The sequence below is a fragment of the Primulina eburnea genome, unplaced genomic scaffold (genome assembly GCF_022965805.1).
Source record: "Primulina eburnea isolate SZY01 unplaced genomic scaffold, ASM2296580v1 ctg451_ERROPOS252312, whole genome shotgun sequence".
Taxonomy (NCBI): Eukaryota; Viridiplantae; Streptophyta; class Magnoliopsida; order Lamiales; family Gesneriaceae; genus Primulina; species Primulina eburnea.
Genome location: NW_027331262.1, coordinates 67,159 through 83,412, shown reverse-complemented (window position 1 = coordinate 83,412; position 16,254 = coordinate 67,159). Strand labels below are relative to the sequence as shown.

At 38.6% G+C, this 16,254-nt stretch overlaps 2 protein-coding genes across 2 annotated transcripts; both read left to right on the top strand.

Moving 5' to 3' along the window:
- The first annotated feature begins 8,084 nt into the window (after positions 1 to 8,084).
- LOC140821192 (uncharacterized) lies at positions 8,085 to 8,606 on the top strand. Its single transcript, XM_073181602.1, has one exon. It carries the CDS (start codon positions 8,085 to 8,087, stop codon positions 8,604 to 8,606), a length of 522 nt encoding a protein of 173 aa, XP_073037703.1.
- Positions 8,607 to 10,630: 2,024 nt separating this feature from the next.
- Positions 10,631 to 11,572, top strand: LOC140821190 (uncharacterized). The gene is made up of 2 exons (XM_073181601.1): positions 10,631 to 11,131; positions 11,216 to 11,572. The coding sequence occupies exons 1-2, from the start codon at positions 10,631 to 10,633 to the stop codon at positions 11,570 to 11,572; spliced, it is 858 nt and encodes a 285-aa protein (XP_073037702.1).
- Positions 11,573 to 16,254: the final 4,682 nt, after the last annotated feature.

Sequence of the window (16,254 nt, the reverse complement as noted above, 5' to 3'; positions counted from 1 at the left end):
CTAATGTGAAATACGACTTGTTCCAAATTGATTTTCTGATCAGTCATTTTGGCGTATTGTCATTTGGATCATGCAGTTGAGAGATATCATCCAAATACCGAAGCTTGACAGAAAGTCAGTTTGTGCAGAATTCAGTTTCGGTTTGCTTCTTGTGTTAATAACTTCATACTTGAGTAAATATGTTAGAAACACAATAACAAGTTTTGTTAACATCAAAATCAAGATTGCGAACATGAAATGTTCCAACAATCTCCCCTTTTTTGATTATCACAAAACTTGGATAAGCAATCGATTCAACTAACATATTTCTCACCTTTTTGTGTGATTCAAAAAGTCACATTTTCAAAACATTTTGGGCACAAAATTTTCTCCCCCTCAATATTTAAAAATAATCTCTCCATTAAAAATATAATGAGTTCTCCCCCAATATTTTTTAAAGTTTGAAAATTATAAAAGAATAGGGATAACTAACCAATTTTCTGCATGACTCATTTTCTGCTGCAGTACATATGCTCTGCCTTTAATGAATAAACTGTTTTTTCTCGAGTATAAGTAGGCTGCAAATTTTATACCACTTGTGGGAATATTTCATGTTCTCAATCTTGATTTTGATATTAACAAAACTTGTTTATTTGTTTCTAATGAGTTTACCTAAGTGTGCAGAAACTGAAACTGCTCAGGCTTCGAACTGATCAGTTACCAAGCTTAAACTGAAGCTATCGAGACACAAACTTAAAGTGCCAACTAATTGATCAAACTGAACCAGATCAATTGAAGTATCAAGAGCAGTTCAACTGATTGTCCAGTTGATAGGTGGTTCAGCAGAAGACCTTCAGAAGCCCGACCAGCTGATGAATTGTTCAACTGATGAAGAGCCCAACTGACCAGTTCAGCTGAATCAGTGAAATCAGTTCAGCTGACGAGTCAACCGACTTCACCTCACCAGTTCAAGACCAGTTCAAAACATCAGTTAGGAGTGAACCAGTTTGAAGATACGACAAGCTTAATCCAATTGTGCACAAAGGTACAAAAGCTTTTGTACGATCAAGGTACAATAAACGTTGCAGCAGAACTTAAAGCCAATTGTTCCATATATCTATTTGGAGGAACAAATTGAAAATGCAATGGATTCTTTCACTGAGTCTCAATGTACGTTCATCCAAATGCCTATAAATATAAACCGAAGCTCAGTGAAGACGATGATGAGAATTGACAAGTTAAAAGAAGAAAGGCGCGCATATTGCTCATCAGTTTTCAAGAGAGAAACAATCAGCTCAGTGGGAACACTTCAATGTGTTATCAGCTTAGATTAGAAGCCTATTTCCCTCAATGTGTGAGAACAACTTTCGGGTAGTTTTCAGAGATCAGTTCTGACACACACACACACACACACACACTCACCACCTGTAGTAGCCCGAATCCCAAATTGGGTAATTAACGGACTATTGGGATTAATAATGATCGGAAGGTCTGAAGATGGTTCGGAAGCACCGAAGAGTTCGGAAGGTCCGAAGTGAGTTCGGTGGATCCGATCATGAGGTGTCAAGAGCAGCTGGACACGTGCAAGTTCGGACGGTCCGAAGTGTATGATCGGAGGATCCGATCATGAGCTGTCAAGAGCCGATGGACACGTAAGAGTTCGGACGTTCCGAAGAGGGTTCGGACGATCCGAACATGGCCTATAAATAGTGGTCGGATTTCCTCATTTTGACTCGCCAATTCAGAGAGTTCCATAGCATTTCAGTCGTTTCTGACAGGTTCTAGTCTTGTTCCGAGATTTGGGCACTAGCGGGGAGCTGCTGGTCTTGTAGCAGAGCTGTGCTCTAGTTGGGAGCTAGCGGCATCAGCGGGCTAGCGACGGACGAAGGTTTGGAATTTTATCAGTATTTATCTCAGGATTATCTAGTTAAGTCTGGTAGATAAGTTTAGTGATGGTTTTCACTTGATGAATAGGCTTGGATTAGACCTGTTGTCTGGTTGTTCCAGTGGATTAGGATTGCTGTGTTAGAGGTACGAAAGTACTGTCCGAGATATCCTGGTTGAGTATACATTCATATATGTGTTGCATGATTATGTGGTGCATTGATATATGTCATTTGATGCATGCTATTATGTCACGTTTATTACTGCACGTTGCATTTCACGTTGAGCCGTATCTCCTTCGAGATAGCCTTTGCTGTTGAGCTGTATCTCTTTCGAGATAAGCTATATCTTGGGGCCGCTCAGCCCTGTCTTGTGGACGCATGGACACCGAGAGTACACAGTGGCCGACGGGTCGGGAGGGCTTCGGTGGTCCGGGACATTTTAGGTCCACGTCTGTCTTGTAGTGGATGCAGTGACCCAGAGGTTGGACCGCGCGGCACTATCCACTTGGCGCCTCTAGACTGAGCATTGTTGAGATCCTTTTGTGACTCCTGTTTCTTGACTACCCCGGTATCATGATCATAGCATGTGCATTTCATATAAGTCTGTATACTCATACTTTTGTACTGGGCGTTCTTATCGCTCACGTCCTCGGTTTTGTTTATTCTTGGACACCCCATTCCCACGGGGCAGGCCTCAGGTTGGACAGCTCAGGAGGAGCAGGAGGAGGACGTTGAGTAGCTGGTTGGTTTAGTTTATTGGTATTGTTTTGATTCGATTTGGTTGTATTGGATATTTTTATTCTGGGTTATTCTAGACTTCAGTTGGGTTGTATAACTTTAGTTTTGTTGACTTTTCCGCTGTTATCTCTGATTATTGTTAATTAGGTTAATTGCATGCTTAGTTCTTGCTTAGTAGGTGATTCTGGAATGGGTCACTACATTTATGGTATCAGAGCGATGCGTACGATTTTGGGATATAGATTTCTGTTTTGGGATTTCCGTTGACCAATTTACTAGTTCTTCATTCTATGTTGTAGCGATGGCTGACCACTTTGGTGATGAGAGTAGTCAGGGGAGTGTAGGTCGTTGGGGTGATCAGGACGATAGTAGACGTTATCGTGAGCATCGTCATCGTCGGGATGGTCCTAGGCGTTTTGATTTGCATCGTTTCATGCAGATGGGGCCTAAGCCTCTAGTTGGTGGAGAGACTCCTGATGATGCTGAGGATTGGTTAGAGCGCATGGAGAGTTGTTTCGTTTTGTTCATTCTCTAAGCCTGATTTCGAGGACGAAATCGTTTTTAAGGGGGGGAGAATGTAGTAGCCCGAATCCCAAATTGGGTAATTAACGGACTATTGGGATTAATAATGATCGGAAGGTCTGAAGATGGTTCGGAAGCACCGAAGAGTTCGGAAGGTCCGAAGTGAGTTCGGTGGATCCGATCATGAGGTGTCAAGAGCAGCTGGACACGTGCAAGTTCGGACGGTCCGAAGTGTATGATCGGAGGATCCGATCATGAGCTGTCAAGAGCCGATGGACACGTAAGAGTTCGGACGTTCCGAAGAGGGTTCGGACGATCCGAACATGGCCTATAAATAGTGGTCGGATTTCCTCATTTTGACTCGCCAATTCAGAGAGTTCCATAGCATTTCAGTCGTTTCTGACAGGTTCTAGTCTTGTTCCGAGATTTGGGCACTAGCGGGGAGCTGCTGGTCTTGTAGCAGAGCTGTGCTCTAGTTGGGAGCTAGCGGCATCAGCGGGCTAGCGACGGACGAAGGTTTGGAATTTTATCAGTATTTATCTCAGGATTATCTAGTTAAGTCTGGTAGATAAGTTTAGTGATGGTTTTCACTTGATGAATAGGCTTGGATTAGACCTGTTGTCTGGTTGTTCCAGTGGATTAGGATTGCTGTGTTAGAGGTACGAAAGTACTGTCCGAGATATCCTGGTTGAGTATACATTCATATATGTGTTGCATGATTATGTGGTGCATTGATATATGTCATTTGATGCATGCTATTATGTCACGTTTATTACTGCACGTTGCATTTCACGTTGAGCCGTATCTCCTTCGAGATAGCCTTTGCTGTTGAGCTGTATCTCTTTCGAGATAAGCTATATCTTGGGGCCGCTCAGCCCTGTCTTGTGGACGCATGGACACCGAGAGTACACAGTGGCCGACGGGTCGGGAGGGCTTCGGTGGTCCGGGACATTTTAGGTCCACGTCTGTCTTGTAGTGGATGCAGTGACCCAGAGGTTGGACCGCGCGGCACTATCCACTTGGCGCCTCTAGACTGAGCATTGTTGAGATCCTTTTGTGACTCCTGTTTCTTGACTACCCCGGTATCATGATCATAGCATGTGCATTTCATATAAGTCTGTATACTCATACTTTTGTACTGGGCGTTCTTATCGCTCACGTCCTCGGTTTTGTTTATTCTTGGACACCCCATTCCCACGGGGCAGGCCTCAGGTTGGACAGCTCAGGAGGAGCAGGAGGAGGACGTTGAGTAGCTGGTTGGTTTAGTTTATTGGTATTGTTTTGATTCGATTTGGTTGTATTGGATATTTTTATTCTGGGTTATTCTAGACTTCAGTTGGGTTGTATAACTTTAGTTTTGTTGACTTTTCCGCTGTTATCTCTGATTATTGTTAATTAGGTTAATTGCATGCTTAGTTCTTGCTTAGTAGGTGATTCTGGAATGGGTCACTACACCACCACTCAAATCCCGTCTTGCACACAAATGTAAAACATGTGTATGTAGTCTTTCTTACATAGACGTTAAAAAAGTTTTGGCTAGAACGTGTTGTCTTAAGTCTAGACTAGGAGTTCAGTTAGACAGTGGGTAAGTCCTAAGCTGGGTGGGTTATTACACTTGCTGTAATTAATCAAAGTCTTCTTGTGGATCCTATCCGAGGTTGTAGAAGGGGTGACGTAGGAGCAGTTGAAGTTCTGAATATTCATAAACATATCTTGTGTACTCTAACTATTAACTGCTAGCTTTAAACTGACTTGATCAGTTCGAGTATCTATCAGTTCAGTTCTCACCATAACTCAATTGATATATGCGAGAACTGATCCCCCTTATCTTCAGTTAATTAGTTACACAAGATTGTGCAGAACCAGTAGCTTCATCGTCATTTATCAACATCTTAAGCTTCGATTCAGACTTTGACTTCTGAAGATGATTTGTAGATCATCGTCTTATCTTTCCAACACATACTCAATCGCTTCATTTCGATAACCCAAACGAGAGATATGACAAAAATTCTGCAATTGCTCATACGCAACTGATTGCTATTTTCGTGCAATTAGTTCGGTATTTCAGTGATCAGTTAGACCTCGATAACATCAGAATTTTCCCAACTGACGTGAAATACTACTTGTTCCAAATTGATTTTCTGATCAGTCATGTGGGTGTATTGTCATTTGGATCATCTAGCTGAGAGATATCATCCAAATACCTAAACTTGACAGAAATTCAGTTTGTGCATAATTCATTTTCGGTTTGCTTCTTGTGTTAATAACTTCACACTTGAGTAAATATGTTAGAAACACAATAACAAGTTTTGTAAACATCAAAATCAAGATTGCGAACATGAAATGTTCCAACACTTTTGTGGCAAGATCCTTGGTCAACAACATTTCATGCTCATAATCATATTGCTTTTCAAAACTGGTTTTCAATCGTTTTGAAGCGATTGAAAATTCTTCTCAGACTTGTTAGAAATATGAACCACTGTAAAGTGCGGAAAAAACGGTTCAAGATTTTTAATGATAGCTAAAAACTTGTTGGCAAATTTATCAACAAATATAGTGAAAAGTAAGTGCTTGCAGGAAGTAAAGACACAAGGTTTTTATGGATGTTCAGAGATGAAAACTCCTATGTCACCACTTCTTCCTCTTTAGGAACGATTTCACTAAAATACTTTAGCTTTACAAAAACTCTTTGCAACAGCCCATTCTAATCATGACTTATCACATTGCCTGTTTTGGAACTCTTAATGATTACTTTACAATTCTGGATTTTAAGAACACTAGGTACACCAAACACCACAACTTAAACAAATAACCAAAAGTTTACTGATATAAGTAAACAAATTGATTTTGGTAACATGAAGATGATCCTTGAATGAGCAGATATCTTTCTATTCAGTGCGTACTTATGAACGATGAAGTGTGTAGACTTTTGAGTGCACACTGAATCTTTGATGTATGCAAGCTTGTGATGATTTCATTGTTGTGAATTAGATAATGTATCGCGTGTGTTATTGCACACTTCCTTATCTGTTAATATAGGCGATCATTCCAACGGTCGAAAGGATACGTTAACTTGTACCAGAGAGAAGTTGTTTCACTATTAGCTACAACTACATTTAATGTTATTCAGATATGCATTACATGTTCTCTTTGATGTTATTGCCTTGAGTCCAATTCTTTGAAGAGTTGTTGCAGAATTACTTTTTATGGCAACTTCTTTATCCTCAAACCTTTGTAAGATAAAAGATATTTCCTTTCTGAGATAGTGATATAAATGCATATCATTCTCGGGACAAATGTAGGGACAAGTTAACTTTGAAGCGGTGCAAAATATTGAATGTCTTGAACTGGTCAGAGAATGTCTTTTATTAAGTAGATAATAAATAACCCTCTTTAATGATGTCTTCGAATCAACCATTGAGAAGTTCATCTTCTTTTTTCTTTAGGCGGTTGAATTATCAGCGGCCAGACTTCTTTAGTTTATCCTTTGTTTAAGCAATTAAACTCTTTTCGTTGTAGCTGGTAGTGAAGCAGTCCAGTTGCTAGGCTAGGCGGTTGAACTAATACCTGTTATACATAAGATATGCAGATGTTTCCTGAAATAGTGAAGTGCTATCTTGATTTTTTCGATCACCAAAATTTTTGGGTAATAATAATTTCTTAACAATTTCTCCCTTTTTGGTGATGACAAAACTCAGCTGCAAGGCTATACAGAGTTTTACATATAATTATAGCAGGCTAGAAATAATGCACATGTCAAGAGAAAATATTGCATTTCATTGAGTAAATGAAATTACAATCTCTAAAGCAAAAAAATAAACAACCGAACAAATACAAGATATAAACACTACTTTTGACATGCTCGTTCAGCTTTGCCCTTTCTTCCAGTTCTTTCATAACTGAAATCTCTGCTTGCTAAGAGCACCTCCCATGGGAGGTTCATGGAATGAGGTTTAATAAAATAAACCTTACCAAACAAAAAACCTTGCATTGAGAATTGTAGGTTCAAGGTTTATAGGATAAACATGGTCCATGGTTTTAAACCATGTTTATTGTGTGGATCCCACCACAATATAAAAAGTTGTGCCAAACTTTTGTTTTTTTTTTATTTCTTTAGTTTGATATATGGCCCACACAAACTCATATAATTGTCCATTCCTTTTTGCATGCATTTTGATTCTTTTTTTTTTTGCATAATTTTTTTAATTTCATTGAAAAAATAATAAAAATAATAATTATTTCATTTTTGGCTATAAATAGGCATAGTCTCATTCTCTACCCAACACTATCATTTTTCTTTCAATTTACACAATTACATTTTCTTTCTTTCTATCCACAGATGGATAAAAATTACCATCAATATTGGATGAATTTGTTGGGTTCTTCCAACTCACAAGATAATTTATCTTCGGACAATCCAAATATTCGCCCTCATTATTTTCAATATTCCCCAAATTTACCAATGAATCTGAATAATAGACAGGGAGCTCCGGTTTTAATGTACCCACCAGAATTTTTTCAATATCCTTTCATGCCACCACCTCCTTATGGAATTCCTCCTCCAATAGCAACGGGTTTTGGTTCAGACGAGTCAAGAAGGACTAGTACAGGGGAACTGGCACAGAGAAAGAATCCAAAACGCCTACTTCTGTACCCAGATCTCATTTGCAACCACAGTCATCGCCAGTTGCACTCGAGAATATTATCCTTGATAAGGACACAGATTCAGGCAATGAGGACCATGCACCACAACCAAAAAAGGTTTCTTGGTCACTTGGAGAAGAGAAGGTCCTTGCAATGTCATGGGTCTGTATTAGCACTGATCCTAAAATTGGTAATTCTCAGAAGATGGAACAAATGTGGGCTAGGATCGCAGTAGAGTACAACAAAAATCGACCTGCCAGAACAATTGAGAGACGATGGCAACCATTTAAATCACATTTCTACTATATGCAAAAAATGACGTCGTTGTTTATTGGAATATACAATAAAGTTCATAGCCAATGGGGAAGTGGTTGCAACGACGCTGATATACTTGTAAAGGTGCATGAAGAGTGGATGACTGAGCCAAAGAACAAAAACAAACCATTCAAGTATGAGCATGTGTGGAGGATTCTTGCAGAGTGCCAGAAGTTTGCTCCACAATCAATCGATCATCGCGGAATGAAGAAGAAAAAAACTCCTGCTTCAGGGGAATACACGTCCTCTTCAAATCCAGAGATGAGTGTTGACGAAGATGAAGAGCGAAGTTGCAGTCGACCAATTGGGCAAAAAGCGGCAAAAAGAAAGGGAAAAAACAAATTAGCAGCATACGAAGAGTTGAAAGAAAGCATTGACAAAAATATGGAGGAATTTATTGCCTACACGCAACAAAAATTGGAGGAAATCAGATCTCACAACCGAACATGTGAATATCAAATCCTTATGAAAGATACTACTGCAATGACACAAGAGCATTCGTATTCACGTTCATATGTGTGACGAAATTAAAAAGAAATGGGGCATTTAGTACTTGTTTAATTTTTCTTACCTTGTTTTTTTACTTCTTATCTTCTTGTGTTTTTTTTGTTTTTTTATGTGGTTGTATCTTGTGTTGTCTGTGCTTTTTATTTGTTGTTTGTGCTTTTTTTGTCGGAGTACAATCTCCTAGTTGGTTACAGCTGTTGTTTGTTCGAGAAATCAATCTGAATCTGACATTGATTTGCCACACAATACTTTACTTTTTCATAAAAAAAGACATCCGATGCTGAAAATATAATATATATTGATGTTGAGGACAACAATAGGTAGATATTAAAGAATAGGCTATATACTTTACTTTATCATAAAAAAAACATCCGATTCTGAAATATATTATTTATTGATGTTGAGGACAACAATATATAGTTTTAGGATCGGTTAGGGGGATCATCGTTGAGCTACAATAGCTCGATTCTTGAAATATTGAACACTGATGAATTAAATCGAGTTTGGTGTTCAAACCAAGCGGAAAATACTCGAAATAATCCTTCGTAGAAACCGAATAAATATTTTGTAAACCATTTAAGATATATGCAAGTTGAATGAGTAAAAAGATTTTCGGTTGAAGCATTTTATCAAACACTTGGTATGCAATATTTTGGTATTTGAAGAACACAAAAAAATGCTTCAACGATGCATCTTTAAAACTATGGAAATGATAAATAAATGCAATAAACAAATAGACACGAATTTGTTTATGGATGTTCGGAGATTTCAAACACTCCTACGTCACCCCTTCTTCCCCTTGGGAAGGATCCACTAGAAGACTTTGATTTATACAACACCTTGTACAAACCCATTCAGCTAGGACTTACCCACTGCCTAAACTGAACTCCTAGCACTCACGATTGTAGGCAGCAACTCACAATCAGCATATTATTTAATGTCTCATATGCAAAGACTACATACACAAGTTTTACGTCTTTGTGCAAGACTCACTCAACTAATCTTTGAACTTCAACTCTCTTGTGTATGTGTGAGTGATTGTGTGTGAGGAATTTATCATTTACAGTGTATATCTCAAGTGTATCATCACACAAGGGCTTGTGCTCTCAACTAGCTGATTTCTTCATGCTAACTGCCCATACTTTGAATCCTCTTCCAAAGCTCTTGTTTGATCTTCAAGATGTTGTATTTATAGGCTCCAACACTGATATATATGTTAGAAACAAGAATATGACCGTTGGAAAGTTTCTGTACTGTTTCCGAGATTGCAACGGTCAAATTCAGCTTGCTGGGAATTTTCTCGACTGGTCAACTCTGGTCAACTGGTCAACTGTGATCAACTCAACTGGTCATTCAGTCGGACTGGTTCAGTTGGTCTGGTTCAGTTCAACTGGTTCAGTTGGACTGGTTCAACTGGTCTTCAGTTGGTGTGCTGAAATCAGCCTAGCTGATTTCAGTTTGTGCAGAACCAGTAGCTTCATCGTCATTTATCAGCATCATAAGCTTCGATTCAGACTTTGACTTATAAGAATGATTTGTAGATCTATATCTTAGCTTTCCAACGCATACTGAATCGCTTCGTTTCGATAACCGAGCTGAGAGATATGACCAAAATACGGCAGCTGCTCAAACACAACTGATTGCTTTTTTCGTGTGATCAGTTCGGTAATTGAGCGATCAGTTAGACCATGATAACATCCGATTTTGCCCAACTGATGTGAAATACGATTTGTTCCAATTGAGTTTTCTAATCAGTTCAGCTGGCGGATTGTCATTTGAATCATCTAGCTGGGAGATATCATCAAAACACCAAAGCTCGTCAGAAATTCAGTTTGTGCAAAATTCAGTTTCAGCTTGCTTCTTGTGTTTGCAACTTCACACTTGAGTAAATATGTTAGAAACACAATAACAAGTTTTGTTAACATCAAAATCAAGATTACGAACTTGAAAAGTTCCAACATATAGACATTAAAGAATAGTCTATATAATCAAGGGCAGACTTCACATCCTTATACTACAAAACATTGATACATTCGTATATGGAAAATGTGTCCACAGATCACAACTCATTCTCTACCACCGATAGTGATGATGACTTCTTTGAAGTGGCGAAGAATGATGACACAGATGAACAAATGATTAAAATGATACTCCAGCAACAGCATATGCTTCTCGGGGCAGCACAAAGTTCTTTTGGTGGATCTAAGAGGAGAAAATATGTGGAACGGGACCGCGCAGCTGCACACGCTCGTCTTGTGAATGATTACTTCACAGAACAACCGGTATGGACCAACGAAGTATTTCGCCGACGTTTTCGGATGCAACGAGAGTTATTCTTGCGCATAGTCAATGCATTGGAAAGTCATGATGAATACTTTCACTGGAGAGTCGATGCAACGTCAAAAAAGGCTTTTCACCACTTCAAAAATGCACAGTTGCTATCCTTAAACTGGCATACGGAGGCCCTACAGATCATTATTATGAGTACTTATGGGTTGCTGAAACAACGGCCATCGATTGCTTGTTCAACTTTTGTCGATGTGTGATTGAAATATTTGGTGAGCGATACCTTCGAAGGCCCAGTGCTGATGATAAAAAAACATTTGGTTGAAATGCACCTGCAGAGACACGGATTCCCCGGCATGTTGGGTAGCCTTGATTGCATGCATTGGGAATGGAAAAACTGCCCGGTCGCTTGTAAAGGTCAGTTTACACGAGGTGACCATGGAGTCCCTACAATCATGCATGAGGCGGTCGCATTTGCAGACTTGTGGATTTGGCATGCTTTCTTTGGTGTTGCAGGATCAAATAATGATATCAACGTGCTTAACCAATCACCTTTGTTCAATGATGTGCTGCAAGGAAATGCACCCGAGATAAATTTCACGGTAAATGGCACACAATATACACAAGGATACTACTTAACAGATGGAGTCTATCCGGAGTGGGCAGCTTTTGTCAAGAGCTTCCCGTGCCCTTAGGACCCTAAAAGAAATAAGTTTAAAGAAATGCAGGATGCTGCACAAAAGGATGTCGAGCGGGCATTCGGGGTTCTACAATCTCGTTCGGCAATAATCAGAGGTCCAGGGAGATTTTGGTACAAGAATAACTTGAAAGATATCATGTATACATGTATTATTTTGCATAACATGATAGTTGAGGATGAGGGAGATACATCACCCAATTGGTCGGATGAGCACGTCAATGATACGTCTCCATAGATAATCCACGGTGCGATTGGAGAATTTAATGAATACATCAAGAGAAATTGCAATCTACGTGATAGGGAAATACATAATCAACTTCGAGCTGACTTGGTTGAACACATATTGGCAAGTTACGTCAACAATTAATTGTCTTTTATATTTTATTTTGTGAATTGTTTGTACTGATTTTTATTGAAGTTCTCAATAAAATTTAGATGATGTTTTTATTTTATTAATTTTTTTTATAAATTTTTCAAATTTGCTAAATTATAAAAAAATGTAAGATTAATTAAATAATTTAGAAAATTAAATTGATTAGTATAAACATATATATTTATTCAAATATATAAGTGAAAGTAAAAAATAAAGGTAGTAAATTAAAATGAGTAGATGAATGTGTGATTTGATAGTGGGGTCTACAAAAATTGTGTTTTTGGGTTTATGATTAGGGCGGAAATGTTTAAAAATAATGAGGTTTTTAACTTTTGATGTGGCACAGAATAAACCTGGTGATGAGGTTTATGACTGGAGATGCCCTAAATGACTCTGTCGCTCTATTTCCCCCCTTTTTGACATCACCATGAATAAGAAATTCCATAATTTTTGCAAGCTGGGCTCCTTGGGCATTCATGCGTTGATAATCGTGTGCTTGAAGATGATTTATTTGTCCTGAGAGCTCAAAGAACATGTTGAGACGTGAAGAATTATTCTTGGCTTGCCGGAGGGAGATACTTGTATTCATGGCAAAAAAGCCTTTGCAGAGATCAAACTTCATTGAATTAAAAGTCTCTTTTAGATCAAAATGCTTGCGGTTGAGAGCAAGAATTGAGTGATCCAAATTTACAAGTCTGGTCAGAATCTCTTTTTGGCAACTGTCTTCTGTGTGTTCCAGATGCAGCCTGATCAGAAAGTAATCTGGCCTTGAAAGAGATCAGTTGAGAGGATGAGGCTTTACCAGCAGATTTCGATGACTGGGGATCATTTAGTTCAGCAGATATATCTTCAATAATTTTGTTAATATCATCAGTTGAGGCAGAGGGTATATAGCTGGTGCCTTCCTTTGCATCCGGGGCCACAGATGTAGGACAATTTGTAGGTATGCATGAAATGGTTACCTCGTCATTATGTAAATCTTTTGGAGATGATATCAACTATTCTTGGAGAACGTCTTGATGAAGATCAGCAGCAGAGAGAGATTTTGGAGAAGAGGATTTCTCTTTGTAAGTTGTGGTGTTATCAAAGTCATATAAAACTTGCACGGCCTCATCAATAGAGAGAGGTTGGATTTAAGAGAGGCTGACATGAGTCTGTTGATTTGGTGTATCAATCTCAGAGATCGAGTGAGAAGCAGGAAGAGAGTCTGAAACATCCTGGGTACAGAGTTGTTCAGTAATGGGAGCTCCTTGGGCATGAGTATTTCAGTTGGTCGGAGGGTGTTGTCCTCATTATTCATCAGAGCAGTTTTGACTGGCACTTCTGGCGATGAAGGTTTAGTAAGCTCGTCAGATGATGAAGATGGGTGATTTTGAACTGTGGATTTGTCTTTGAGCTCTGAGAGCTCAGTTCTTCATGTAATTTCAGTTTAGAGTCAAGATTACTGTGTTATTCAACCGCTAGAAGATGAAGGTCATGCTTCATATGAGCAACAATCATAGAAAGCGAGAGAGCATCCATTTCAAGCTGGGAGATAGCAGCTGAGTCATCCTTTGCAGTAAGGCAAGTAGGAACGAAATTGTTCTGTCTCAATTGGATTAGTGCTCGGAGAGCACTCTTTTTCATCTGAATTTTTAAGAAATCTCATCGACGCAGAGCGGTTGGAATATTTGATGTTTCTGTCCATTCCAATATGGACCGTTCAAGCTTGGCAACAGCTTTGATCATACTAGTTTAAATCAATGAGTCAAAGGTTGTGAAGGTTCGAAATTAAACCCATTGATTAAAGATCTCCATCTTTTTCTGAACGGTCTCATTGACACGTTCACCGGTAATGACTATGGCGGTATGTACTGAGTTGGTTTTTGGTGGTTCTTCGATCATGACTTGTTTCCCTTTGTCTGTTGAAAGAATGATAGGTACTTCTAAGTAAGAAGATTCAATATCTGGTTCCGTAATTTGAATACCTTTGAGCTTTGTTGCAGGGAGTGCAGGGATTGGGGGAGTGACCAGTGGCACCGAAAGATGCTTAATCAGCTTGAAATTCGTTGTCTTAGGCTTTCCATACCGTTTCTTCTTGAAAACTTGAGAGACAGGGACATCATCTCTAGATTCATCATCAGAGCTAGATTTTAGGATCAGCTTTCTCTTTGTTCCTTTGGAGTTGACTCACTCTTCTTTTGTTTTACAAATTCAACCTCAGTCTTTGTTTTGATAGAGACTATTTCCTCATCATTTGGTCGAATTTCTTGATAAAGTTTTCAACTGTTGGCCAGTTGAACAACTTGGTCGTTCCAACTTCAGTCGTTTCCATCGGTTGAACTCCAGCGTCATTTAGCAGATAACAAATTTGAACCGCAAATCCTTGATACTGGTTTTCCTTCTTTATCATAGCCATTAATGTTTTGAACAGAATGTCGGACCAGTTGACCTTCAGATTTGATGAGATGGTTGCCATGACAAAAAAATTTCAAAGGTTATCTTGTCATATGCACCAGCTTTGGCAAGGACTCATTTTGGGATCGTTGACACGAGATTTTCGATTTGAGGTATAAATTTCATAGTTTTGGTGATGTTTGAAATTCGTCGATTTTTGGAATAAATCCGATAAATTGTTAAATTATACAGAAATTGAATATTGTTGAATAGTGTACGATTTTACGAAGAAGAGATGATTATAGTGATGTTATTTTGAATTATTCTCAATTTATTATAATTAGAGAGTTTTAATCATTTGATTGAGATTGAAGAATTAATTGTCGGTTATATATGCGGTAGAATAACTGACAAGGAACCATGTATTGAAGTCGGAATTGAATTATGTTATGATTTCAATTTGATATGAATTTTCAAAGTTTCAAAAGATATTTGGAACTTATATTGTTGAATTTGAATGACTTTATGGATTGAAATGAATATGTTATTGATGTAGATAGATTATTGTACTGCTATATTCAAGCTACATCGACTGGAACGAAGAATTGAGGTATGTTGCGACCGGGTAACATACGACAGGTATCTGTATTATATGATATATGTCGATTTGATTGAATTGATTGGATTGGAATACGTGTCTATATGCCTATTTGATGATTTGATGTGGCATACATGACATTGAGATTTGAGTATCGATGTACAAAATAAATGTTTTGTTAACACACATCATTTTATGCATACATCGATACATGACATGCACGTTGAGCTATGATCCTTGGATACCCTGATATGATTTGATTGGATTCCGGGGTTTGTGAACACAATCGCTATGCCGGTATTATATGACCCGTAAAGTATAGACAATTGTGGCCCCATATGATTGGATATGAGATGTGGGATTGATGGCGCTTCGTCGACGCTATCATATGTGTATTCCCATATCGGCCGGTGTGCCAGCTCGAGCATTGATTTGATTTGATAGTGATTCGATTGATTCTGACATGTGCTCAGTGGATGGGCATTTGACCTGATACCTCCACGACATACATGCATTGCATACCATATATCATTATTTAGATATCTGTGGTATATATGATTGGTTGTTCCATACGGAGCTTTGCTCACCCCCAAGGGGGGCTGTTGTTGTCTTTGTGTGTGGACAATGGCAGGTACTCCAGGATATCAGGAGACCAGAGAGGGTACTTCTGGAGGGAGCCACAGCTTGGGCTGAGGTTTTATGTTATGTCTTGTTCCCAGTAGATATGTATATGTATCTATATACCGGGGCATGTCCCGAGGATATGAGTTGTTTGTATATGATTGGTTTTGATTTCGTGTAGGCATGTTTTATGATTTGAGATTAAATACTATTTTTAGTATTATAAATTTAGAAGAGATGTTTTGGGCTCGTCGTAAAAGAAATTTTAAACTCGTTTTCCGCTGTGATTAATTAAATCCTAATCTGATTGCATTGTAATAACGATTAGGAGCTAAGGGCCCCACACTAGATGGTATCAGAGCATAGCTGGGAATGCTCTATTGAGTCTTGTGTACACTTGAATAGGCACAAATGAATTGTGCGTATGTGTTTGACTTATTTGTATTACTTGCTCTTATGTGATTTGATTTGAGTAAGTATCTGATGAGATTGATGATATGAGATGATGATATGAGATGATGAGATTATGAATTGATATGAAATTGTGATATTCATCTTTTGATTTGTAGATGGATCACACAATTGAAACTGCGAGTAGCAGTACTGAGAGGATTGTTGGAATTTGAAGGATTGTCTATGGATGTGGTGATGGCTCGATTCCAGGATTTGAAACCACCGAGGTTCTTTGGCACTGAGAGTGCTGAAAGAG